The 27,998-nt window shown below is 39.9% G+C and overlaps 1 protein-coding gene across 7 annotated transcripts; it reads right to left on the reverse strand.

Moving 5' to 3' along the window:
- Nucleotides 1-583: 583 nt before the first annotated feature.
- RNF170 (ring finger protein 170) lies at nucleotides 584-27,998 on the reverse strand. 7 transcript variants are annotated; one of them, XM_082680343.1, is made up of 8 exons: nucleotides 27,858-27,998; nucleotides 24,518-24,647; nucleotides 22,344-22,413; nucleotides 13,162-13,237; nucleotides 11,397-11,505; nucleotides 7,763-7,836; nucleotides 4,608-4,718; nucleotides 584-868 (listed from the first exon to the last, which is right to left on the reverse strand). In XM_082680343.1, exons 5-8 carry the CDS (start codon nucleotides 11,464-11,466, stop codon nucleotides 599-601), a joined length of 525 nt encoding a protein of 174 aa, XP_082536469.1. In that variant the 5' UTR covers nucleotides 11,467-11,505; nucleotides 13,162-13,237; nucleotides 22,344-22,413; nucleotides 24,518-24,647; nucleotides 27,858-27,998; the 3' UTR covers nucleotides 584-598. The 7 variants fall into 7 exon arrangements, with proteins under 7 accessions (XP_082536469.1, XP_082536470.1, XP_082536468.1 ...); XM_082680344.1 differs by having other exon boundaries at nucleotides 13,162-13,240; XM_082680342.1 differs by having other exon boundaries at nucleotides 22,270-22,413.

The raw sequence follows: 27,998 nt of genomic DNA on the forward strand, positions 1-27,998 counted from the left end.
GTTCTGTAAACCAGAATATAAAATCAAATTAACAAAGTTCAAGTTTCTTCTTTCCCCTTCAGCTGGTAGCAAAGAATTATATCAGAATGGAAAAGCAGAACTGCTCCAAATGAACAAAACCTAGCTACTCAAAGAAACACTGATTTTTCCCCAATATTGTACAATATTTTATTGTAACCAAAATACTTAGGTGAGTCTCACAGCAATATATTATCATGTGGGTACTCACCGAGAAGGATGAATTGGATAAACTGTACGTTTGACAACACCTTACTATACATCCAGTTAACCTGAATAGTTTGGTGGGGGAGAAGATATAGAAGCATCCCATTTTATATAATTCCATATTTTTCCACAACTTTATAGACAACACAGAATGAAGATACAGTTGTAAATCACTATAATTCTAACCTTACTATTGGGACCTGCAACATGTAAAAATTCCAGTCATATATTGCTAGGCATTTGCAAATAACAATCAAATGTTTGTCATACAGTGGTTTTAAACTTGTAAGATAATATTCAAATGCTTTAAACTGCCATGGTCCTTTTGTTTGATTTTACACATTGACTCAAATATTTTAGTGCACTCATTTTCTCATCTGTTGAGTCTCTGTGTTACTACTTCTCGGTACATAATAGAGATGTAGATGAGCAACAAAAATACGACAAAGAAATCATCGAGAAAGCCTAGAATTCCAAACAGGGCTTCAGGCACAAAATCTAGAGGCGATATAAGGTAGAAAAAAGCCCCCATTAAACAAAGTATTATCCTGATACGGAACATCCAGAAAAGGCCTCCGACTGAAAACACCTCTCTGAATGCATGCCTCAGTAAAGTGGGTAGGTCCATAATTCTTTCCATAATCTGGTAGGGGAAGAACAAATACTGTGATTTGGTATCTAGTGTGTTAGACTTAAAAATAATATAATTTTCTTACAATGTGCAGACAAACTCAGTTAACATGAATGAAGGAGTTTCATGTATTCACTGAACACCATATTTTCTAGTTACACATTTTATTTAAAAATAGTTCTTTGATTACTAGGTTCTTATAAAATAGGTCTTATTGCAGATAATTGAAAAGTAACTAAAATATCAACAAATTTGAAACACAGGATATAGTAATACAAAACTCAAGTTATTTCTAATTTGAGTTAGTAAAATAAACCAACAAAGAAGCCAGTGTACTGAACTAGGCTGAGGCTTGAGCTTTAAAGCTGGACACACCACTTATTAGCCAAGTGATCTTGGGGAAAGTTGTTTAACCTACTAGAGATAAGTCAACAACACTGAGTATGTGCCACAAGGACTATTAAGAACTAGAAGAGATATTGTTATAAAAGACCTTGATAAATTGCCAGACAATATATAAGTATATACATATATAGAATATATAAGTATATACAGACACATCAACTTTGATGGCTTTGACCATCTAAGAATAGCAATGAAACTGATTTCCTTCTTAGGATGTTTATTCTGCTTAGCTTGAGTTTAAGTGAATTTTTTTTTTTTCCTTCGGTACGCAGGCCTCTCACCGCTGTGGCCTCTTCCGTTGCAGAGCACAGGCTCCGGATGCGCAGGCCCAGTGGCCATGGCCCACGGGCCCAGCTGCTCTGCGGCATGTGGGATCTTCCTGGACCGGGGCACAAACCCGTGTCCCCTGCCTCGGCAGGCGGACTCTCAACCACTGCGCCACCAGGGAAGCCCTAAGTGAATTATTAATTGCCACAAAAATTTTTGAAATGCCAGGCCTTACCCTTTCTGGAAATGATTATGGTTTCTGAATATATACAGACTAATAATTAGATTATATTTACTTTGTAAATATACTAAAACCCACTGAATTGTATACTTTAAACAGGGGTACTATATGGTGTGTAAATTACATCTAAATAAAGTTTTTTTTTTAAAAAAAGACAGTACCAGTATCTATTTGTATGACCTTGAGCAAGTCAGTTTCGTCTCTGACTGGAAACTTCTCACTTCCTCTGCATAGCTCTTAGCTGACTGCATGACCATAAGGCCGCGTGTAGTAATGAGGCACCGTGACGACTCCTGAACCTAACTTCTTTGAGGTCTTACTTCTCAGGGGTTGGGAGATGCAAGAGAAACTGGCCAGAGGAAGTAAATCACTTCCTGTGGTCATTCCAGTGCCAGTTCAGCTGTTTTTAACAATCTGTATAAATATCACAAATCCAACTCTAAGTATGTATTTTGTCCAACAAATGCCGAATAAGTTAAGAGGGAGATGGAGACGAAAATGGGAAGAACTGAGCAAGCAATGAGAAAACGGTTTTAAAAACCCCACCAGACAAAGAATATCTTGTAATTCCTTTTGGAAAACGGATCACAAAAGAACAAAAATGGTCTTTTTAGAATCACTCCTCATGCTGATTTTCTGTTCTCTGTGGAAGAAACTAATACTTAAAGCAAAACAGCTATACAGCTTTCACAAGGTCTATGGTAAATTACTTAAGATATTCTAATGACCAGCCAGTATGTCTTTTGAATACTGTTCTGTCCTTTATCAGGGCTATTTTGTTCAGTTCTCATATGGTGTTGTTTATACAAAATCTGTAGTGATTAGACAAGAAATATGGCATGGGTTATTAAGAAATGTTTGTGTACTAATCACAATCTGACTCTAACTCGGGGGCAGAATATCAAAGTAAAACCTACATGTCTTTATTATATTGTAATTTCATCACATACCAAGCTTTCTTATTCATGAAGTATATATCTGACGCACACAAAATAACTGAGCAATGGTATGCTTCACACCTTAAAATACGAATGAACATCTTAAAATGATTTTTTTAAGTTCAGTGGTAGTTCTTGAATTTGAAACTGATTTTCGAAGAATCGTCCTAAGATGCCCCTGGAGGATACATAAGAAAACTGCCGGATCAGAAACAGCAGAAGAGGCTCCCAAAGAGCCACGAAGGGCAACAGGGACCAGGTCACGCTTTTCTTGTCACTAAAAGTTTTGCCTGTCACCATCCACAGCAGGCGAGACTGTATGCCTTTAAATGTACCTGACGTCCCAGAATGAGGAACAGCATGTACGAGGGAGCACAAGTCTACGCAGTTGTGTAATACAGAAGCATTTTAACAGCTTATATTCTTGGCTGGGAGGAGGAGTATCATTTCTATCTTAAGGATAACCATAAATTCTACAAGCATTAAGGCCTACTGTATTCCAGACACTGAGACCATAGTAGTGACTAAATATACACGGTCCTTGCCCTCATGAAGCTTTCCGTCTCCTGAGAGAACGGTAATGAACAAGGTCGGAGGGCAATGAGAGAGACTGCCCTGGTTGATTGGGGACAGCCTCTCCGAGGGAGATATACTAGGGCCAACCTGAAGGATGAGGAAGTCAGCCAGGAGGCGAGCAGCGGGACAAGCATTCCGAGCAGAGGAAATGGCACGAGTGAGGCACGAAGGTGGGAAGGCCAGGAGCGTGTTCTGAGAGCTGCATCCCGAGGGAGGGGAGGGGGAACCAGGCCATGCAGGGCCTTGAAAGCCACAGCCCGGAGTTGGGACATTAGTCCAGAAATTCAGAAGTTTCAAAACACAAGAGCATCGTGGTCTTACTTATGTTTTCAAAATATTACTTGGGCTGCTGTGCAGAGGAAAAGGTCCGAGTGAAGAGGCCACTGCAGTTGTCCTAAGCAAGAGATGGTGGTGGCCTGGCCTAGTCTGATGGCTACAGACACAGGACTTGTTATGAGGCAGAAATGACAGCATCCCCAGAAAGAAAAGACACGTTAGGACTTCTTTACAGATCAGAGAAGGGGAATGAGGGAGAAGAGGACATCAGCACTGAGCTGAGTAAGGCTGAGGTAAGGAGGGATCGGTCAGTGTTGTGCATGTTACATCTCATGTCCGAGACGCCAGGAACGCGCCAGTGGGATGTACCCTGAGCAAGTGGACGTCAGAGCCTAGAGCGTGGAGCAGAGTCTGGGCTTCCAGTACGAATTTGTACTGAGTGTGTTCTGGGTTTTCAAGTACATATTTAGTCATACACTTCTAGAATTCTTTGTTAAATTTTGAGAAAACTGGGATGAGTCAGTAAAGTGTGGGTTTTTAATCTATCAAATGCCTTTTTGGGGAGGAGGGGCAACTGTAGAATTAATGTGCTCTTTAAAAATAGAATGCTTTTGAATACCTGACATACAAAACCCCCAACACTTAGGGTTACTTAAGGGAACAAATTCAAATGGGGCCAGGGTAAAATAGAGTAAAACACAAGGTAAAACTCCCTCCAGAAGTTCTCAGTTGTAAGTTTCCTGGAAGACAAACCCTATTTTAGAATCACGTAGGAGTCAATAATTTTACCTTTCCCTCCAACGTTTTTCTATTGCTTTTTTTTGCTGGTATCACTTTCATAAAGAGTTTAATAATGCCATTTTTTAAAAGATAGAAAACTGTAGTCCTTGGGAAAGCTGTAACTCAGTGAATGACAGCAACAATGAAAAGTAAAGACTTCACGTAACACACACAGATTTTTCACATTGACTATTTGTTGGTAAATCTCACTTTACAAAAGCGAAGTATCATCACACTCTAACTTTGCACCCGCTACAACATTACTTACAGATCTGGGCTGCCCTGAGAATCTCCGGTTATAATCATTAATATCTTGATGCAATGATACAGCATCCTGAGACTGGTCATTTTCACCAAATACTGTTAGCAGTAAAGTTACCTGTAGATTTACAGAAAAAAAGAATTGTTACACCTTTCTGCAGCATTAATTTTTTTTCATTTTGTGTTATTATTCAATAGAATGAGAAAAGCTTCTGAATTTAGATTTCCCTCGTTTCTTTTAACAAAGGCGACACAGGGGAGAAAAGTAAGCTACTGTTTCCTTACAATAAAATCCATTCAAAATGTTATTTGAACTCCTGTAAAATAAAATGGGCACTGGTTTAAGTACTTTTCAATCCACACCAGGGATCAAGTTAGTAGTTCGCTGTTTGGGCTAACAGACATTTGAGGATATAAGAATGATGAGAAAATATTCAGGAGCAAAGTGACATATCACTTTGAGAGAGGAAAATTAGGGCTTTCTTTTTTGATTAAAATCATGATTCCTTATCCTCTCTGGTATCTGAATGATCTTTGAATGCTACCAGCATCACACAGAGCTGAAGTTATTGCAGGAACCAGCTCTCAAGCACCCATCTCTACTACAATCAAAAAGGTAATTCTTGATACTGTTATATAACATAATACATTTAACCCTGATTCCTCCATGGCGGAGCTAAGGAGGATACACAAATGTTCCTGGACTATACTCGGGTAATCTGAAGATGACGGTACCTCGAAAAACAAGTATATTTAAAAATATAACACCTCCTATAGAAATGGCCACTGTACAAAGAGATAAATACGGGAAGGAGCCGTGATAGATTTGGGTTTAAATCATCTCACTGTTGTTTTGACCCTCAGCTCAGCTGTAAAACCAGGACCCCACTGTTCAGGTGCTTCCCAAACAGCCAAACACAGGAGTGCCTAAGAGCAGCAGGTGGTAGGAACAGCAGGTACAGCCATCTCTTCACAAATTTGTTAATAAAGATGAATTCTTTCACTAAATGTTAACTGACCACGTACATGGGCCAGGCACTGCGCTAAGTGCTAGACGTACAAAAAAAGGACAACGTGGCCTTGCGCCTTGGTGATCACAATCCCCAGGATAGAAGGGGAGGGAGACGTGTTCAACAGCCCGTTATAAGGCACTGGGGTAGGCGTTATAGTGATGCTGGAGAGGAAGGACTTCCTCTGTCTGGGATGTCCAGAAAGCTTGACACTTGCACTCACCCTAGGGACGTGGTAGGACCGCTGGCGTGTCAGTGTGCGCGCCCAGGGGAGACGTGGTGACCATGTCCCAGCCACAGGCAGCAGCCTGCACACTGTTCCCAGTGAAGCAGGCGGTGGGGCAGGTAGATGAACTGCAGTGGGAACGCACTGCAGTTAGGGAACCCGCAAGTTTATCTCCACCTTTCTCACCTCTAGCCAATTTATGTGTGGTCCAAAGGATACCACCTGCTAATGCGCATACGCCCTACGAAAAGCCACAGGTGGTGCGAGAAAGAGGGGCAGGTGGTGGAACTAATTGTTTATGGCAAGACCTTCGGCCTGGTCTCCGTGTTGCTGGCAGAGAGCTAAAGATGAGAGGTGGCACTGGCAAATAAGCTTCAGGGCCAACTGCCTTGTGTCACACATCAAATCAGCCGGAGAGCTGGTACCAAAAAATGATCTTCCTCCTAACCATGTGGTAAAAAGTGTGAAAGAGGCAGAATCTGGGGATGTATCGATAGAAGCAAGAAGGAAAGAAGAGAAAGCCTTGAACCTTCCTCTCTCCAACCAAAAAAGGCAGCAGTGGGGGAAGTGGATAAGCGAGAACAATGGCTGAAAGGTACACACACGTGTGTGCATTTCTGTGTATGTGTACATGTATTTAACAGCGCACACGATATGGTTTCATTTATATACAGTCCCCAAATTAGGCAGAACTGAACAGCAATCTTTAGAGGAGCATGCTAAGGTAATAAAACTGTAAAGAAAATCAAGGAAATGCTTATCCTAACAGTCAAATAGTAGCTACCTCTAGGAGAGGAAGGAAGGGGGGGAGATTTGGAAGGGGTCCCGAGGAGGCTTCTGGGGCTGTGGCCAGTTTCTGTTTCTTCATCTGAGTGGTGGCTACTCAGGTGTTGCTTTGTGACAAGTCAGCGAGCTGTACCTCTTTATTTTGTGTGCTTTCCTGTACGTGTTATATTGTACGAAGAATTTTTCAACAACTGTTGTGCCTTCTCTAATCTTATTTTACTTTGTGGTCCCTGTGGGTTTACGCCTTTCCTGTTTCGGTGGGGTTGCCAGAGGGAGCAAAAGTAAATGCGTGCGCTCAGTTCAGCATCCTGACCTGGAAGCTCTACATCCTGGTCGGGACGTCCGTTTGCACTGGAAGACTTCCCAAGGAGAGGCTGTCTGTGTACCTGATCGTGAGTCATTATCAGATAGGCATATATTTTAAATGAAAAGAATAATATAAAGGAAATTCTGAAAAGTGAATAGAACATCCCATTTGGCTATATTTATTAACTTAAAAACTACAAATATCAGTTTCTCAAATTTTTCAAACGAAACAAAATTTTGTTTCTCCAGTTTGTCGAAGAAATTGAGCCGTTTGATAGCGTACTGACACTTCAGTCTCCGACACGCGTGTGTAAAACCTCACTGCGTCCCTCGGAGGCAGCATCTGTACTGATGTAACAGGCTAATCTGCTCTGGGTGATGCGACGTGGCCACGGCTCCACAAGAGACATTTTTCAAAGGCATTGTTCGTCATTTAAAGCTGTCTGGACCCTCACCACAGATGGGCAGGTTAAAAAGAAAGTACAACTAAAAAATTATTTTTTTCAAAAGAAGTCTATGCAGAGCATATTTGCTTAAGCCTGATTGCCAGTTCAGTTGTTCCCTTGCTGGTGTTACAACAAAGACTTATTAGGATTTGGGGAAGGGTTCATGTACCAGCTGTTTTTCACTATGACTGAAGTGATATCAAAGGGAATTCCCTTTTTTTGAGGTGTCTTAAAGACATTAAAAAAAATAATGGAGAAACATCAGAGAAGCTTTGGATAAATGAAGTTCTGCTAAAAACATAAAAATAATTCAAGAGTTAGATACAGAAACTATAAAAATTTACAAAATGAGCTAGTACAAATGATGTTTTCTGGGCACAAACATTACCGTTTGTCTACAGATTGGACAACTGATTGCCCCAAGCCATGAACCGTATCGCCAGTACGCCACAATGCAGGTACCTAATGGGAAGAAAACATTAATATTGATGTTGTTAAGTCCATATATCCTGGGAAAGTTTCATATATTTGAAATATTTTAACAGCATCACCTATTTTAAAATGTTTTTTTACTTTATCCAACCAAGTCTTAAGGCAAATTCAAATCTAATAACAATTCCCAGCCACTGAGAAATATTTTAATTTAAACTACCTGTTAAGATACAAGCATTTTTACAATCAAAAGCAAGCATGCATTAACTGCTTCAATGCTATGAGGCTTAATAGAAAATACTGCATTTCCTATGTGAATAAATAAAACAGTAATTAATTGAACATTACTGTACATATGACAACCAACAAATCACACTATAAATTTTCTGTTGCAAATTTGATATATATGTTACAGAAACACAACTTCCATTTTTTTAAAAGTTTAGAAAACCAAGTCACTTAAGTGTCAATAATAGTAATTAGGTAGTATGCACAAAGGAGCCAAAGGATACAAAGATTTCACGCTTCCTGCCCTAACAAAGTTCATAATCCAGTTAAGTAACTGAATCAACTTTTGTACTGGATGGATTTGATTTTTCTTCTTGAAGGCATTGATGAGCAGTGAAACAGGTAAACACAGCCTAGAGAGAGGATTTACAGACCTGAAAAAGTGGTGGTAGGTGCACTAAGTGTATAGGCACTAAAGTTCAGACCAGTAACAAATGAAGAAGGAGTATTTTTAAATACTGGCTGATATTTAAGGAGCCAATTCAGTTTCTTCTCTGCAGGCCCCCATTTCTCAGATCATCCAGGTTCCACTGTGAATCTGAACTAACTGCTTCCTGGCTCCTTCAATCAAATTGAGGGGACCAAGGTAACATACTTACATGACTCAGAAAGTAGTTACATCTTGAGGTGTGTAAGATTAAATTTCAGTACAAAAGGTGTACAGAATTTGAACCCAACTTTGTAGGGGTGGTAAGATTAGACAGGCAGAAGACAGGAGCGAGGACACTCTGGGTTTTGCGATGGCAGGAACAAATCCCAGAGGCAGAAATAATGGTACACGAGGCCACTGGTGAGCAGGCCACTGGCTGAAGCCAAGGCCGCCCAACCTGACCATTAGTGACTGTGGGGAAAAACTGGTTCGATGATTTAAAGACAAGTTTAAAAAGCTAAACCATCTGTATCTGATATCTTTTCCTGCTCTCAGGGTGCTGTGTTAATTCGATAATATTTACTAACTACTTTGAGCAGTCTAATTTCATACAGAAACCATATGAAAGCAAAACTGATCATAAATACGTTAGTAGTATTACCATCTGTAATGATGCCCTAGATTTATCTACTACCTTTTCACCCCAAAGTCCACTGTGTTTTGACATATGTTAATTTATTTAATTCCGTAACTTTTTCCACAGATTGGAGTACAGGTGTCCTTGGTTTGCAAATTATGTAGTGGCCACTTGCCTGCACTGGAAAACTATGGTCCAGCAAATCAAACACTTCAGGTCATACACATCTGCTGTGATGTGCCTGATGCTTTCCCTTAACTAGGATGGCGGGAGAGATGACTCAATGACTTGAATCCGGGGCACAATCTCTCTAGATCTGTCTATTTGTAAAATGAGAATAAGACCTCATAAGACTGCCGGGGAATTACATAAAGTAATGTGGGTTACAAATGCAAGTTAGGTGAATTCTGTTGCTGCTGTTATTCTTGACTTGCTGTAAAGGAACAGAACTGTAGTTCCACACATGGAGCTAAGCTGAAATGCTCTTCATATACATGGTATCAGTATCCTTGAACTACTGTTCAAAGAAACACATTTCTATTTATTAAGAAGCTGAATAACTAGTGTTGTTTTTTTTTTTAACCTTTGAAGCTACAGACAGTAAATAAAAGTGTCCCGACAAGAAGAGCAGGATATCGGAAGGAATCTACCCTATTACCCCAGACCCAGAGGTAAAACCAAGAGCACAGCACAGCCATCTTTCAACTGACCGGGTTATCCACACAGTGCATCACCTAAGCCTGGGCTGGCAAATAGAGTTCGCCCAGCCTGCCAGACCTCACTGATTCCCAACCCCTGCCTCGGGTGCTGTGCTAGGGGACGGCCGAGGCACAGCCAGACCCAGAGCAAGTCCACAATCGATAAGGAACGTCGGCCAGAGGTTTGAGGGGGAACGTCTGCTTTCTCTGATGGCCATTTAATCCCCTGCCCCAGCACCTGATCTTTCATTATTTGGCTGCTCACTAGCACTTCCAACAGATAATTAAGGATAGACACCGAAATAGTGCTTTGTAATTTGTTAGTTACTTAGACAAAAACCTGAGGGAAGAGGTTGAAATTCATGGATGAGGCAATGATGGGATTGGTCAGTACTGACTAAATGGGCACAAGGTATAGAAAACCCTGCATAGCATGGAATGGATTCCAGATACTTTATTTCACCCCCAACAGCATGAACAGTAACACTGTATACCTTGGAATTCTGACTCTTAGACAAAAGATACAAAGGGGAGAAAGCAAAGCACAAATCACTGTATGCTACATGTTAAATCAGTACGGTTTGGGAGCAATTAGCACCCTATCTTGCATACAGCTGTTCGAAGGGAAAGAAATACTACCAATTAAAAATAGGTCTAATGATGAGATAAACCTTAAGGAGAGAGTAGTTGTATAAACCACCATTCACATAGTATTGGGTTGGCCAAAAAATTCGTTTGGGTTTTTGGTAACAGCTTATGGGAAACCCCGAACGAACTTTTTGGCTAGCCCAACAGAACTGCGCACAGGCTGTGAAGTCAGACCCGGGTTTAAAACCTAGCTCTGTCCGTCTGCAGCTGGGCTGCCGTTTGTAAAATTTCTTAGCACTGCTGAGCCTCGGGGTTCCTCACCTGTGAGCTGGGATGAGATGGAGTATTTTGCGTCCAGCACACAGCAGGCCCATAATAACCGACTCCTGCCAATCTCACGTGACCACAGCCAGCAGTGGCTATGCGGTATGTCTCATCACTCTCTGTGACTCTTCCTGGAAGGTCAGGAGATGCCCAGGGGTGGATAGCACCCCTTCCTGACACTAAGTTAGTGCGACATCAACGTCCCTTCTCATCCCTCTACGTGTTCTAGGGTTCCCAAGCCTCTGGAAGTCCCGGAGGAAGAGAGGTAAGAACTTCTGCACCGACTCAGAGTGAAAAAGAGGTGGCAGAGCCAAGGGAAGGTCTCGGGCAAGGTCCTTGGGAGAAGAACACTGCCGCCTTGGGAAGGAGGAGTAATAAATGAAACCACCAGAAAGCGATGAAAATGAGGAATTCAGTGACTCCCTCATGGTACAGATATCCTTAACTCACTATTCAAAGAAACACATTTCTGTTTATTGGGGGGTTGAATAACCAGTCTTTTTAATCTCTGAACTACGGACACTAAATAAAAGTGGCTGACAACAAGAGCAGGATCTCAGAAGCAATCTGCCCCACTCACAAAATACAAAATGTGACAGAGAGAAAATCAGGAATCCGGCTTGTGCACACACACGGGTCTTGGTCTAAATAGTCACTTTCACCAAGAACAGCATTGTTTGCTTACCACAAAAGAGATGTCCACAGTTTGTTTCAACAGGGAGGGAAGCTTGATGTAAACAGATCGGACAGTACATGTCAGTGTAGAACTGCTGTCGGGCAGCAGCAGGTGCATCCTGGTGAGAAGACAAGTGCATATTGAGCCACGACACACACAGTCTTTTCAAAATTCACCTTCATGCTAAAAGATACTTAACAATACAGTCAGGACTGTGTAATCCTCAAATTTTAGATGTGCACTAGTTAAGGTCTTACAAGTTTGAGAAACTTATGAGGCTCCAGTGTTGTTCTGCCTAAACTGCATGGTCTCTACCTTCCTTCCTGAACACAGTCTAAAGATAAAGATAAAAAGATATATCCAAAGATAAAAAGCCGATTAACTCAGGAGTTACTCTGTTAGAAAGAGTAAGTTATTCTGGGTAACACAGGCTGAGCTCATGCATTCATTAGCTGAACAATAAGAAATGTCAAACTACTCCCCAGGTGTTAGCTTTCTTCTATTTTTAACATCTGTTTCATTCATACATTCCTGATAGTCGTTACATGTCTGAAGATTATGAGATAGTTGTATGTGAAATCACTTTGTAAATTATAAAACACCAGGCCAGCATGAATTATTGATAACAAGAGCTCTGGAACACAGTACCACTAATATGCTTAAACCATTTTTGCATCAGTGAATTTAAGTTCTATGAAGCAAGAATTCTTGTCTGTTTAGTTCACAAATGAATTCTCAATGCCCAGAACAATGTCTGACATATAGTAGATGTTCAATAAATATTTGGTGAATGGATAAATCATAAAAACCCTCTTTGGAATTAAAATTTGACTGGTGGGTAGACAATCAATTTTTAATTTTTTTTTTGGTATTAGGTATCTCAGCATGAAGGCATACAATGTCCTACTTAAACCAGCTTTCATAAAATATATTACATTTCTGGTTCTTAGGGAATCCATATGGTTAAAAGCAAAGAAGAGGCAGAGGAGAAAAGTTTTCTTCTTTGCCTAAGTAGTTTTAACAACTTTGATCACTGAAGAAAAAGAAAAGGAAAAAAAGCCATCCCTTATAGTCATTTCTTTGAAGGTCTTAGGGGAATATACTTTATTTATTTATTTTTTTAAATCTATTTATTTATTTTTGGCTGCATTGGGTCTTCGTTGCTGCGCGTGGGCTTTCTTTAGTTGCTGCGAGCGGGGGCTACTCTTCATTGCGGTGCACGGGCTTCTCATTGCGGTGGCTTCTCTTGTTGTGGAGCACGGGCTCTAGGTGCGCGGGCTTCAGTAGTTGTGGCTCGCAGGCTCTAGAGCGCAGGCTCAGTAGTTGTGGCACATGGGCTTAGTTGCTCCGTGGCATGTGGGATCCTCCTGGACCAGGGCTCGAACCCGTGTCCCCCGTGTTGGCAGGCGGATTCCTAACCACTGCACCACCAGGGAAGCCCGGGAATATATTTTAGAAAGAGTAGTTTTTCCACTACATTTCATTAAAGCCAATTAGACAGTAATTATTTCCTCACAAGTAAATAATAGGAAAATTGTTGTCTTTTAAAGCAAGTTAAAACTAAATTCATGAAAACATCTTGATTAGATTTAGACTAGTCATTTGCTTTATCTGAAAATGTACAATCAATAGAATAATAAAGGTAACTCCAAGCAGGAAAGAAGCACATGCTTCCAAAAAGGAATTTATTGATACATCATCGCAATTTCTTATGCAAGGGGAATGATAACATGTACTCCTCATACAAATGCACAGATTTATATCACAACAGTACCTGTTCTGTTTGAAGTTGTTCCCGAAGCACCCGTACTAGCTCTTGGTTTTCTGGGTGAATGTTTTGATGTGCATTTCTGCTGAATAAATTATAATACGGTTTTAATATAAAATATTGTTAGATGAATCCATTTTCCTTATGGGTCTAATTTTTGACCTAGACTACTAGCAACATAAGAAATGTAAATGATGGCCTACAACTGTACTCCAACTGTAGGACTGAACATTCTAGGCTATTCTGAGATCACTGATTATTGGCTCATTTCAGGTTTAACTGGCAAATGATGAAATCCAGAGGCCTAGTACCTTGGGGATTGAATGTAATTTCAGACTTACATATAATATAACACGTTTATTTCTTTTGTAAGATTTCTTGTATTATTATGTATTTGAACACTTTTCCATATCTAATTAGGTCCTTCTCCCAACTTTTCACCTATGAGGTGAGAGGGACAGAGAAAAACAAAACCTAAAATGTATAATGTAGAAAAGCCCAAACCTATGATACCACTAATCTCTTAACATTAACAATTAAAATGAAGAATCAAAGGCAGGAAGTTAGAGGTCCATATAAAAGGATGGGATGCCTGAAGTAAGGACTGAAAACTAGAAGCAGTGGTTAGGTTGGTAGGGTCAGGGGTGAAGATTTACATCTGAATCAGTTTAGTTTCATTTGGCTATAGAAGTTTTTTCTAAACGTAAATCTCTTTAACAGCAATATTTTAAGTCTACTCAGTGTCGGTGTTATTAATCTATAGAAGAGCCTTTACTCTCTAGCTGACCCAATATAGCACAGCAATAAGAATTCTAAATCAATATTCTAATGGGATAAGGAAAATTAAAGAAATCCATCCCAGGGTTATTTAATTTTTAGTAAAAAATTTAAATTTTAGAAAAGAAAGCCAAAAAAATATAACCATTAGTTCAGAGACGACATAAAAACAATTTAAAGTCAAATATCTAATCAGAAGCTCAACATAAATATAATGAAACTACTTGAATTCTGTTTAAACACCTTAAATTTTGGTGGATTATTTATTTTAAAATGTTACGTTCTTATGACTGAATAAATGAATCAGTGAAAGAAAGCTACTCTATGGGAAAAACAATCTATCAAGGAACAGCTCAGGAACCAGCCTATTTACACACCAGGAAACACCCAGCTAACTGGAAATTCTCAGCTCTTTGACAATGAAAAAACATTCCCTTTTCATTGGAAAAAAACAGTCATGGTTTTCTGAGGATTGATATAAACCATGTGACTGGAAGGTCTTTCTTTTGGTCTCTTTCCATAAAAGAGAAGATATAAAATTCTTAAATCTGATAGTAGAATATTAGAAAAGTCAAAGTATAGCCAAGAACAAGAACAAACAGCCCAAGATGCTAAACATGGCCTGTAGCTCAGGTAGCTAATTGTGACTGGTAACTTTGAGTACAGAACCAAAAATCTAGAAATCTAATCAAGATAGATTGAAAGCTAGATTAGAAGACCAGGAACATACTGTTATAGAGAAAACCTCAGGCCTCAAATGGCATCACCTGTGCTAAAGCCTATGCCACCAATCCGAGACTTCACACCTGGCCCAACTGCAGCTTCCACCTTCCCCAGGAATGGGATCTGAATTGGTCAATCTGGGGTTTCCTGGTCAGTACCAAGGAGGTAGCCTGCATGATAAGACCCCTGCCATTTCCTTCCCCCAGAAGAAGAAGTCTTGGCCTGAAATAATCCTAACTTTTCTTTTGCTAATAACTTCCTTGCCCCACCCTCCTTCTGCCTATAAAAACCTTCTATTTCATACAACTCCCGGAAATATCTCTCTACTTGCTGGATGGGGTGCTGCCTGATTCATGAATAGCTTAGTAAAGCCAATTAGATCTTCAAATTTACTTGGTTTAATTTTTGTTCTTTAACAATATGATCACCTTAGCTATGAGAAAATGATGGCATTTGACACTAAGCAGGTCTAAAGTGAGATGCCAAGGAAAACAGTGGCTCTGCTATGAAACAGAAGTACATGTGTTGTTAGTGTATTTATCAACGATTTATGGTCCTTCTAAGTTCTCTGAAAAGAGAAACCAAAACTGTCAAACCAGTTAAGTTATATGTAGCCCTGGAAAAGAGCCAGGAACCTCTGATATGAGGAAAGCAATGATACCCAAAGCGTGGGTCAGGAAAGGAAGTTTGAATCAAAGTTTACAAATATGCAAGCATGTGGTTCATAGGTTAACCTGCCTACCAGACCCTTTTGACTGGCTTCTGGTATGTCAACACATGGCAGCTATTATTAATGGCTTAAGAAGGAAGACCAAATAGAAAAGATTTAAAAAGAAATTAATTATAACTACAAAACATTGCTGAAAGATATTAAAGAAGACACAAATAAATGGAAAGACATCCCATGTTCATAGATTGGAAGACAACATTGTTAGGATGTCAATACTATCCAAAGTGATCTATCTTCAGATTCAGTGCAACCCCTATTAAAATCCCAACAGCATTCTTTGCAGAAATAGAAAAACCCATCCTAAAATTTATATGGTATCTCAAAGGACTCCAAATAGCCAAGATAATCTTGAAAGAGAAGAACAAAGTTGTAAGACACTTCCTGATTTCAAAACTTGCCACAAAGTTATAGTATAAACAATGTGGTGCTGGTAATAAGGACAAACGTATAAAACCAATGGAATAGACCATGGAGACCAGAAATAAACTTTCACATATATGGTCAATTGTTTTTTTTTAAATATTTATTTACTTATTTATTTGGCTGCACCAGGTCTTGGTTGCGGCAGGCAGGGTCCTTAGTTATGGCATGCAAACTCCCAGTTGCGGCATGCACGTGGGATCTAGTTCCCTGACCAGGGAGCGAACCCAGGCCCCCTGCATCGGGAGCACAGAGTCCCAACCACTGCGCACCAGGGAAGTCCCTGGTCAATTGGTTTTTGACAAGGATGCCAAGACCCTTCCGTGGAGTAAGGACAGTCTTTTCAACAAATGGTGTGGGAAAAACTGGATATCCATATGCAAATATAATGAAGTCGGACCCTTACCTCATACCATATACAAAAATTAACTTAAAATGGATAGAAGACCTAAACTTAAGAGCTACAACTATAAAAATCTTAGAAAAAAACACAGAGGGAAATCTCTGTGACCTTGGATTTGGCAATGATTTCTTAACCATGACACCAAAACACAGGCAACAAATGAAAAAATAGATAAATTGGACTTCATCAAAATTTAAAAATTCTGTGCATCAAAGGACACTATCAAGAGTATAAAAGGACAACCAACAGAATGAAATAAAATATTTATAAATCATATATTTGATAGGTGATTAAGATAGAATATAGAAATAACTCAAACACAAAAAAGCAAACAACCTAATTCGAATATGCACGAAGGACTTGAATAGACATTTCTCTAAAGAAGTCATACAGATGGCCAATAAGCACATGAAATGATGTTCAACATCATTAGTCATCAGTGAAATGCAAATGAAAACCACAGTGTGATACCCCTTCACACCCAGTAGGATGACTATCAAAAAAACACAAAGTAGCAACTGTTGGCCAGGATGTAGAGAAATTAGAACCATTGTGCATTGCTGGTGGGAATGTAAAACAGAGCAGCTGCTGTGAAAAGCAGACTGAAGGTTCCTCAAAAAGTTACACACAGAATTACCACATGATCATGCAATTCCAGTTGAAAGCAAGGACTCAGATTCTTGTACTCCAACGTTCACAGAGCACCATTCAAAATAGCCAAAAGGTGGGAACAACCTAAATATCCATCAACAGATGAATAAACAAAACGTGGTATATACATACAATGGAATATATATATATTTTTACATCTTTATTGGGGTATAATTGCTTTACAATGGTGTGTTAGTTTCTGCTTTATAACAAAGTGAATCAGTTATACATACACATATGTTCCCATATCTCTTCCCTCTTGCTTCTCCCTCCCTCCCACCCTCCCTATCCCACCCCTCCAGGCGGTCACAGAGCACGGAGCTGATCTCCCTGTGCTATGTGGCTGCTTCCCACTAGCTATCTACCTTACGTTTGGTAGTGTATATATGTCCATGCCTCTCTCTCGCTTTGTCACAGCTTACCCTTCCCCCTCCCCATATCCTCAAGTCCATTCTCTAGTAGGTCTGTGTCTTTATTCCTGTCTTACCCCTAGGTTCTTCATGACATTTTTTTTTCTTAAATTCCATATATATGTGTTAGCATACGGTATTTGTCTTTCTCTTTCTGACTTACTTCACTCTGTATGACAGACTCTAGGTCTATCCACCTCATTACAAATAGCTCAATTTGGTCATACAATGGAATATTATTCAGCCATAAAAAGGAATGAAATTCTGGTAGATGATACAGCATGGATGAACCTTGCATGCATTACTAAATGAAAATGCCAGAATGCTAAATGAAATAAGCCAGACACAAATGGACAAACACGGTCTAATTCCACTTTATGAGGTACCTAGAATAGCCTAATTTCTCGAGGCAGAAGGTGGAACAAAGGTTACCAGGAGCAGGGGGAGGAGAAATAAGAAGTTATTATTTAACTGGTAGAGTTTCTGTTTCGGATGATGAGAAAGTTCTGGAAATAAACAATGGTGATGGTTACACAACATTGTGAATGTTCTTAATGCCAATGAACTGTACACTTAAAGTGATAACTTTTATGTTATGGATATGTTACCACAATAGAAACAAAGGATGAATTATAATGACTACAGACATCAAAGAAATTACAGAAAAGAGACAAAAAGTTCCTTTGTTTGAATCTTCTAGTACGCATGTTACCCCTCCCCTAACTCATTAATTGAATACTTCAGCTAAAGTAGCAGGATGACAATTGCCAACTGAATTTGAATCTGAACAGCTGGACAGCAACTTAAACTGACCTCCCATCCAATCATATGACAGATTCAAGACAACATCCACGTAATGGGGAGCACCTTATATCATTTGAAAAGTTGTATCTTAGGTTAAGCCAAAATCTCATCATTTAGCTCCACCTATTGGCCCGGTATGAGATAATAGAAAATATATATTAATAGATATTGGTCTCTGCCCCTGGTTCCTGGCACAGAGCTCCAGAAACACTTGCAAATTCCTAAGTGATAAGAGTACTAGGAGTACCTTGTATTCTAAGATTTGGTCTTTGACCTGGCCCCTCACACAGAGTTCCTGAAGGCCTTGTAAATTCCTGGGTGACAGGAGTGTCTTTTGCTCTAATGAGGTGACTCTGGGTGGGCTCCTGGATGAGGGCTGCTCCCCGGAAGGACAAAGTCCTGATTAGAAGCTTGGAATGTTCAGCATCCGCCACCCCTGCCCCAATTCTCCAGAGAGAGGAGGGGCCAGAAACAGAGTGAATAATCGATGACGCCTACGTGAGGGAGCCTCCGTGAGATCCCAGCAGTGCGGTCCGGAGAGCTTCAGGTGGGGGAACACGTCCACACCAGGAAGGTGACGCACCCCAACTCCACGGGGACAGAGGCTCCTGCGCTCAGGACCCCCCGGACCTCGCCCTATGCATCTCTTCGTCTGGCTGTGCATCTGTATCCCTTATCACACCCTTCAATAAACTGGTAAACCTAACTGCTTCCCTGAGTTCTGAGACCTGCTCTAGCAAATTAATCAAACCTGAGGAGGGGGTCACGGGAACCTCCGATTTCTTGTGGGTAACCTGGGGACAGAAATCAGACAGAAGCTGGGGGTGACTTGGGGACCGACTACTTGCCTTTGGCATATGAAGTGTGGTGGCGAGCAGGCTTGTGGGACTGAGCCCTTAACCTGTGGAGCTGACACCATCTCCAGGCAGACAGGATCAGAACTGAGTTAAATTGTGGGACACCCAGCTGGTGTCATGGAGAACTGCCTGGAGGGGAAAAGCCCACACACATTTGGTGACCAGAAGTGAAGAGTTCTGTGTAAATATAAAGGAGACACAGGAGAGAAACGGTAGGGAAGAACTGGGTCCTTCACTACATAAGAAGGAAAAATCTGTAGGTTTTGTCCTTTACACCCTAGTTCTCTCCATGAAGTTACACAGAATTAACCTAATTCTTCTTCAACAAAACAAGCTCTCATCGTATTTAAAGCTTTTGCATCCTACAGTCTTTTCCCCTAAGCTGAATAGCCCCAGTTCTTTCAGGCATTTTTATATGATTTGTTTCCATAGCTTTACCCATTTTGATAACCTCCCCTGAATGTTTTCCAATTTAAAATTCTTGACCCAAACTGAATATGATCTATATGTGACCTTTATCTGATTATTCTGATTAATACACCTTGATGCTGTTAAGTTTTTGGCATCTACAACATACAATTGCCTTATTAATAGAAACTTCTATTTTGGGCTTCACATCACTACAGTCTGTGAGGAAAAATATTTTATTTACAAGTAATAATTATCCATAGTAGAGAAATTAGAAAAACAAATAAAGGAAAAGAAAAATATTTTTAAATAAAATTAATTTTATAAAAATCCTTTTTTTAAACAAAATGGGCTACTTGACCTATGGTTTTGTCATGTGCCTTTTACTTAATTCTCACTCAACAATTTATCATGGATACTTTCAAATGACAATAAATTCATATCTTCTGCATCCCATTCTTAATAGGTAAAGAGCAGATTTTTTTTTTTTTGGTATTTGCCTAGTCATGACCCATTTTTAAAACAGCTTGATTGAGGTGTAATTAATCACCACCGTCAATTTTAGAACATTTTCATTACCTCAGAAAGAACCCTGTACCCTTTAGTTATTGCCCCCATATCTCCAACTCCAGTTCTACACAACCACTAATCTACTTTCTATCTCTATGGATTTTCCGATTGTGGACGTAAGAACAGACTCAAATATATGGCCTTTTGCGTCTGACTTATTTCACTTAGCACAATGTTTTCAAGTTTCCTCCATAAGGTAGCATGTGTGCATCAGTATGTCATTCCTTTTTAAAGCTGAATAATATTCCATTGCATGCATATACCACCTTTTGTTTACCCATTCATCTATTGATGGAGCCATTCATCTGTTTCCACCTTTTGGCTATTATGAATAATCCTGCTGTAAACATTCCTGTACAAGTTCTTATGTGGAGATATGCTTTCATTTCTCATGGGTATATATACTTAGGAATAAAATTGCTAGCATATATGGTAGCACTATGTTTACTCATTTGAGGAACCGATAGTTTTCCAAACTGGCTGCACCATTTTAACTCCCCTACCAGTAGTGTATGAGGGTTCCAATTTCTCCATATCCTCAACAATTGTTATTATTTGACTTTTTGGACCTAGCCATCCCAGTGGGTATGAAGCTGTATCTCACTGTGGTTTTGATTTGCATTTCCCTGAATGACTAAGAATGTCAGGCATCTATTCACATACTTATGGGCCATTTGTATATCTCTGGAGGAATGTCTATTCTGGTCCTTCGCCCGTTTTTTAATTGGGTTACTCATCTTTTTATTATTGAGTTTTGCGTTCTCTACATATTCAGATATAAGGGCCTGATCAGATATATGACTTGAAATGTTTTCTCCCATTCAGTGAAATGACTTTTCACTGTCTTGATGAAGTTCTTTGAAGCAAAAAAAGTTGTTACTTTTGATGAATTCCAATTTGTCTATTCTTTCTTTTGTTGATCATGCTTTTGGCATCATATCTAAGAATCTTCATGATTTACTCCTATGTTTTCTTATAAGAGTTTTATAATTTTGCCCTTACATTTAAATCTTTGATCCATTTTGAGTTAATTTTTGCATATGATGTAGTATGGGTCCAACTTTATTCTTTTGCATGTGGCTATCCAGTTGTCTCAACATCATTTGTTGAAATCTTTCCCCACTGAAAGGTCTTGGCACCATTGTCAAAAACCAGCTGACCACAGATGTATGGGATGACCCATTTTTAAATCTTGATTCTGTTGTACCAATACATTAGCTATCCATCCCAACTGACAATTTAACAAACATGCTTCTTTTGTCTTCTTCATCCCAGTTGCTAACAGAAATGAGAAGAACAGGCTCAGAAGCAGAGCCCTGCAACAATTCAGTGTCCTTCTTTTTTGGCTTACACTAAAACATTAGTCAGCACTCCTGGGAATGATCTGTCAACCAGTTATAAACTCACTTAAATCTGCTATCATCTGGTCATCATTTCCCCACTATGTCCACAAGGGCATCACCAGGTACCGTGTAAAATACTCTACTGAAATCAAGATAATGTCACCCTAATAAGAAACTAACCATGCAGAGGTAAAAGAGAATGCTCATATTCTGTTTAATAATACTTTCTATAATTTTTATAAGAAACTAACAGATCTGTACTTTTTGGAATTACTGTAATCTCTTTTCTACTTTATACTTTTGTCATTTCTGTTTTCAACAATATATACAAAATTTTATTTATCTCCATGTGTTAATACTTAAATTTCTACTTTATTACCCTATCTCTGTTTATTGGTACATAGACATCTAAGACCTTTAAATAGTATTCCTGATTCTATAACAGTAATTTTAAAAAAATATTTTAACTCCTTTAATCCTCTCAACAACCCTATGTTCTAAGTGTTTCACATTTATTAATTCACTTAATCCTACATAACAGCAATTTAAATTCTAATCTTAATCCCTCCATACTGTCCAAGATTTTTTTGTCCCAGTTTTTTTCATTTAAACACTGAAAATATATTTGCACCTATTATATCACCTATAAGTTGATGAATTCAATTATGAAAATTACATTTTAAAACTGTGATACTCCAACAGAAAATATTAACATTTTATTCAAAATATGGGTGATAAATCTAAATTTTTTTGACTAGACAGTTGATGACGGGAAAAATACACAGTAGCATTTAGAGCCTAGTGGAAAATAAAATACCTTAGTAAATACATACAATCACTGAACTCATTACTTGCTTTTTTTTTTTTTTTTTTTTGGTTAGTTTCTGCTTTATAACAAAGTGAATCAGCTTTATTACTTGCTTTTAATATTAAGTATTAAACATTACTAGAAGCAGTCAGAAAGTCAGTGGCCCTTGGAAATACGTATTATTTAAGTTCTTTTGTCCTTTAGTCTCACCTGAAAAGTGCATATACCAGGGTAGCAATCAAAGCGAAACTGACCACAACTGCCACAAGTACTTGGTCACTTACTCCTTCTATGACTGAATCATCATCCAGTTTCAAACTGTGAACTTCACCTTGATATTTGGCCATTCCAGGTCTAAAAGAAAAAGAGATAAGATGAAAATTAAAAACGACACAGTGAAAATGAATTATATTAATAAAAACGATATAAATGTAGCTGACTTCTGATATATGTAGTTTTTTGTAGCACCCACTTGAGGTAGGTTGCATTAAGTACATCTCCAGTGGGGAATGCCCCATTAATGAGTTCTTTAAAATCATTAAAGAAGAAAAGACATTTCTCATGCCCAATTGCTCTTTTCTTATTCCTGAATACCAAATAAATTCTCCACATAGATCACATCCCTCTTCTCCCTCATGGCACTGAATGTGCGTCATGGAATGTACCATGTACGGATACGGAAGGAAATATATTGTCTTCTTCTGTAAATATTCCTGTATTACCTGGCACACTGCCCTGTACACAGAAGGACCTAATAAATATGTGTTTAAATAGGAGTGACTTACCTTACTTATGGTGTTAGTAATTTGAAAAGTAAAAGACATGGAGGCTATAGAACATTTATAGCTATACTGAGACTACTTGAATTAATGAAAATTCTGTTGCTTGGAAAATGATTAGCCTCACTTGGAACTAAGCTCAGTTTATGGTTCAGAATTCTGGGAACTGCCTGGAATATGGAATCACCCTGAGGCTGCATTTCCTTATGAAGAGAAAAGGGAGGATATGAAACTCTCCCTCCCATACACTAAACTAGAGGAAAATGGTAATACCCAATTTCTATAGATATGAGGGGAGATGGTCCAACCACATCAGAATCCAAATATCACAGGTTATTCCTACTTTTTTCTGATGGCAAACACTAAAGTTACTTAAAATCTTGTAAGACACCTAAAGGGAAATAAAGGCAATAAAATTCAATTAAATATACATGACTAATCATAATTAACCTGTATTTATGTAATGTCCTGCACTGAAAACAGTTTTATTCAATATCATCATTAATCAGGTGAGTTTCTGTTAAAAGGAAACTTTGAGTGTGAAAGTCTAACACCTTTGAAAAGAACCTGAACTGGCTGCTAGTAAGAAAATTACCTCTCATGGAAGAAACTTAAGCAAACAAACAGATCAAAGGTGGCTTTCATCAGCTTTACACATGGTAATGGCCTGATGTATCAGGAACTTTCTAATGACAGGTTTCAAGTATCCCTCATGAAAGCACACACCAGAAACTCAGAGAAGGAGCTCTAACCTCAGTATCTTATTCAAAAGAAGAGTCAAATGAACTGCCAAACGAAACTGAAGAAAACAGCCTCAAGTAATCTTGGGGTGGGCCATGTAGTCAATCTAGATTTTTATGTTGTCAGGTTTCCTCTTTTTAAATTGAAGATGCTGTGGCTGTCAGGAGTCCTGTCAGTGAGAACCACTTGCATCTGCTCAGAGATCAGCAAAGTGTTATCCTGTGTGGAGAGTCCCAGCCTCCAATTACTGAATCCAGTTCGGAGGATTTTCTCCTAGCTGTACATTTAGGGAGTTCACTACTTTGTACTATTTCTTTTTTTAATGGGTTACATTTGTTTCACTACTTTGTACTATTTCTTGTTTTAATGGGTTACATTTGTTTCTGTGTCCTTCCAAGTGTAATCAGTGATCATGTGACTAAATTCTACTCTATACATTTTATATATATATATATATATATGCTTATATCACTGAATCACTTTGCTGTACACCTGAAACACAATATTGTAAATCAACTATAGTTCAATAAAAAAATAAAATAATCAAAATTATATATATATATTCTACTGTATAAAGACATACTTCTACCAATTACACCCTTCAGACGCTGCTTCATTCACATATCCAAGAGCTCAGAGATCCAGGATACTTTAAGTATTGCAGGACCATGTAATGTTATTTGCATCATTTTATAGCAAAAGTTCCCAAAGTTGTTGAAATGAAGAGTTACTTTTTATTGCCACAAATTCTAGTGTCACTGAAGGACACTAGAATTGAAGGACACTGAAGAACTGAAGGACACTGAAGGCTGAGAGAGGGTAGGAAGGGAGGAGACTGCTGGTAAGTCTCAGAGAGGAACAGAAAGGTCAGCTGCACTTCCCTGCCATGTGGAAATCCCAGCCCTCACATGGATAATTACTAATGGTGTCTGACCAACCTGTCGGGGCTTCAGTAGTTAACTTCCGCCAGTAGTTTTTCTTATCACAGGAGTCCAAAAAGGAACTGCAGGTGCTGCTGGCTCAAAAATGAGGTATTATGCCACCACCTCAGTTTGGAAAGAAGCCAATCTAAGAATACAGGGGATAAACAATAAAAAGAAATAAAATTTTCTACTTGAGGAGTTGACCTTATACCCCAATCTTGAAAATGAATTCCAATGTCAACCTGAACTTCAGTCCTCCAACCTCTGCTCATCTGGAACAAATCAATGCTGCTGATTTGGACCAAGGGCACAGGCAAGCCCAAGCCCCGCTGCATGGCATGCAGGCCCCGGAGTTTACCTCCAATTCTGCTACCACAACTGGGACCCCGCTTAATCTCTTAGGACTCCTCATTTTCTGCAAAATATGAAAGCTGGATCTGAAGATTTCTTAAGTTCCCTCCACCACTACATTTCTCTGATTCAGAGCTTTCTGGAATTGAAAAAAAAAAAAAAAGGCAGGAAAGCTAAATAACCAAAGGTTAAAATGGTTACAAGTGGGGAGCAGGCCTGGGAGAGCCAGATCCTCACCTTTCCCAGGATACAGTTCTATAGTCTGAATTCTTTTCAAGAACGTATTACTTTAGCAATAAAAATAGAAGCCAGTGTCTGCTTCCTTCCTTCAGAGATGAAAATTAGACTTCAGTGCTCAAAGATTTAAGACGTATCTCCCCAGCACCATTCTTACAGAGCACCCTAGACCCTCCCAGTTTCCTGATGGTGCCCTCTGCAGACCTCAGTGACTGGCACAGGGAGGCGCCTGCGCTGGCTACCTCTTACCCCGCTGAGCAGCGCACAGGGGATTTTACATGTTGCAGGGGCCTTGCACTAAATGCTGCTCGCTTGAAACCCCAAAGCAAGGTTATTAAATTTATAAAACATGGCATCTAATCTATTTCATAGGGTCCTATCAAATGAAAACAAGTTAGTAGTACTCTGTTGTTAACTATTTGAGATTTACAGAAACAAAACACCATAGATCTTGCAAACGGTGTTGATAATTGATAGAAAAATTGATAATTGAGAGAAGGGGGAATGATTTCCAGCACTGGCTTTGTTATTGCTTAGCTGGCTAAGTCTTACTGAGTAGCTTAATACATTGAAGAAGCATAAGCTTTGCAGTCAGACAACTGTGTACTTGTGCAAAATCTGGGTCTCAGCTTCCTCATGTGTAAAATACATAAAATTAACTTGAACTATATCAAGCAACCACTTTTTTAGGCAAAAAACCCCACAAAACCACTCTAGTTTTGTGGAGTTCATGATAACAAAGGTAGAGCACTTACATATTGCTTGGTACATCATACAGGCTCTCAATTAACGGAAGCTATAATATTTTGATTACTATTATTAACAACCCTCAAGGAATCTGCAGAACCATGATAAGATGTGGCCATGCCTTCCTTACAGCTACACTAAGTAGCATCTCAAGCTCGCTTTGATCTAAGCTCTAAGTATGTATTCCCTGGGAAACTGGATAAACTTGGCACACTACGGTGAAGGACACTCCCCTGTTTACTTGAATGTGATAAACAGCTGTAGATGAGAATTAGCCTCCAACTAACTGGAGTAAGGAGACAGCTAAGACAAGTGCCACTCACCTCTCTTTGGTCTTTTCCAAAGCTTTCAGGAAAAATGAATCAAAACAACACAGACAAATAAGGGAAATATGGGAAATTCCGTAACTTCAAAGGAGAAACTCCATGTCTTTTTACCCAAACTCATGTAAAAACATGATGGCCACATGGCTTCTGCAGACAATTACACACATTCAAGAAGTTTTTAATATAATTTCCTTCATGAAGGGTAACTGGAGCTACGTAATGAAATCTCAAGAACACTGCACATCATGCACAAATGCATTGTGGGTGAGCGAGCAAACCTGAGAAGGGAGGCTGAGGTCAACTGTGTCAAAGTCCTAAAAACCAGAGCAGCTGGCGTGAAGGTGCTCACCCATTACAGGCCTTCCAACAAGGCTCCACATCCAAAGACAGGTTACACGGGCATCAGGCTGACTTGATGACTTTACATGTCTAACAAGGGTAATGTTCACTTAAAGTGCCAGGGATCCTTACAGAGATAACCTAGCTTGGAATGTAGAAACTCTGGTTTGACAAAGGTCCAGAGGCACCAAACAAAGGCAGGTGAGGTACATTTTATCACTTCTAAAGGTTTCTCTGCCCTTGGTGTAGGGAATAATGTTTAAAAGACCACTGAGAAGACTTCTGGTAAGATCTTCTACATTCACACAATGAAAAATCTGTTAACTGGGACTCTGAAAAGCATCATGAAAAACTCAATGCTGTCTTGGCAGTTCTGATAGCTCAATGACAAAACCTAGTCTTAACAGGGAAAGGGGGCTCCAGGAACTGCAAACCACAGAAAGGTGTGTCCCGGTAAGTTAACTTTGTTGCACCCCACATAAAAGTTTGGCATCATCTGGTAAAGTGACGCACAACCTATAACTCAACAATCCCAGGACTCCAAGGCATATCGCTAAAGAAACTTACACGTTGGTACTAGTCTCTAGGGGTATGAATCTTATAGCATTGTTCTTAGTTAGCTCCAAACTGGAACAGTAAAATGCCCATCAACAGTAGCATGGATATACTGTTATATTCATACAGTGGAGTACTAGACAGCACTGAAAATTACCCATGGATCTACACAAACTTACTATGAATGCAAAGCTATAAAATAACACAATGATTCCACTGACTGAAGCTCAACAACAGGCAAAGAAAAACTGTGTTGTTTAGGCATGCATACGTAGGTGGTAAAGAGATAAGGAAAAGCAAGAAAGTGAACATCATAAAAGTCAGTCTAGGGAGGGAACGATGCTCAGAAAGGAACATGAGGTGCTGGAGGAACTCCTGAGGTACGGGCAGTTCTCTTTGTTTTTACCTGCCTGTTTTATTACTAATTACTCTCTAGGCATGTCCGTTGTGTGCACTTTTCTGCACATGCTGTATCGCCTAACGATTCATCGGTAACCCTGCAGAGGTTCACCCACTGGAACGGGGGCAGCTCGAGGCCGGTCCCCTGGCCACTGCGGAAGGAAGGACAGGCCCCGGGAACCGTCGCGGTCCCCCGGGCTGGCCGGCGCCGCACACCCACCCCCGCCTCCCGGGGCTGCAAGGTCCGCGCGGCCCGAGCAGGAGCGGCGGGCTGCCCTCGGCGACCCGAGCCCGCCACGTCGGCCTCACAGCGCCGGCGCCCGCGGCCGCCCGGCTCCCCGCGGAAGGCGCCCCGCCGTCCCGCCCAGGCCGGGGCCCCGCCGGCGCTCGGCCGCGCGTACCTCTGCACCGTGGAGGACACCTCGCCAGCTCCCGGTGACCGAGGGCACAGATTGTTTCCGGGGCTGCCCGCCACCCTCGCGGGCGACCACTGGCTGCCTCCTCCGGGCCGGGCGCGCGGGCACGGCGCACGCGCACTGCCG

Source organism: Grampus griseus, assembly GCF_964374135.1.
Source record: "Grampus griseus genome assembly, chromosome: 21".
Lineage (NCBI taxonomy): Eukaryota > Metazoa > Chordata > Mammalia > Artiodactyla > Delphinidae > Grampus > Grampus griseus.

Excerpts from the sequence above, each read along its gene's own strand:
- RNF170 (XM_082680339.1), bottom strand. The coding sequence starts at position 22,406 with ATGGCCAAATATCAAGGTGAAGTTCACAGTTTGAAACTGGATGATGAT. Across the intron at positions 7,837-11,396 it reads CTGTGGACATCTCTTTTGTG|GTACCTGCATTGTGGCGTAC; the intron begins GTAAGCAAACAA and ends TCTTCCCATTAG. Across the intron at positions 4,719-7,762 it reads GTCCAATCTGTAGACAAACG|GTAACTTTACTGCTAACAGT; the intron begins GTAATGTTTGTG and ends GTAAATCTACAG.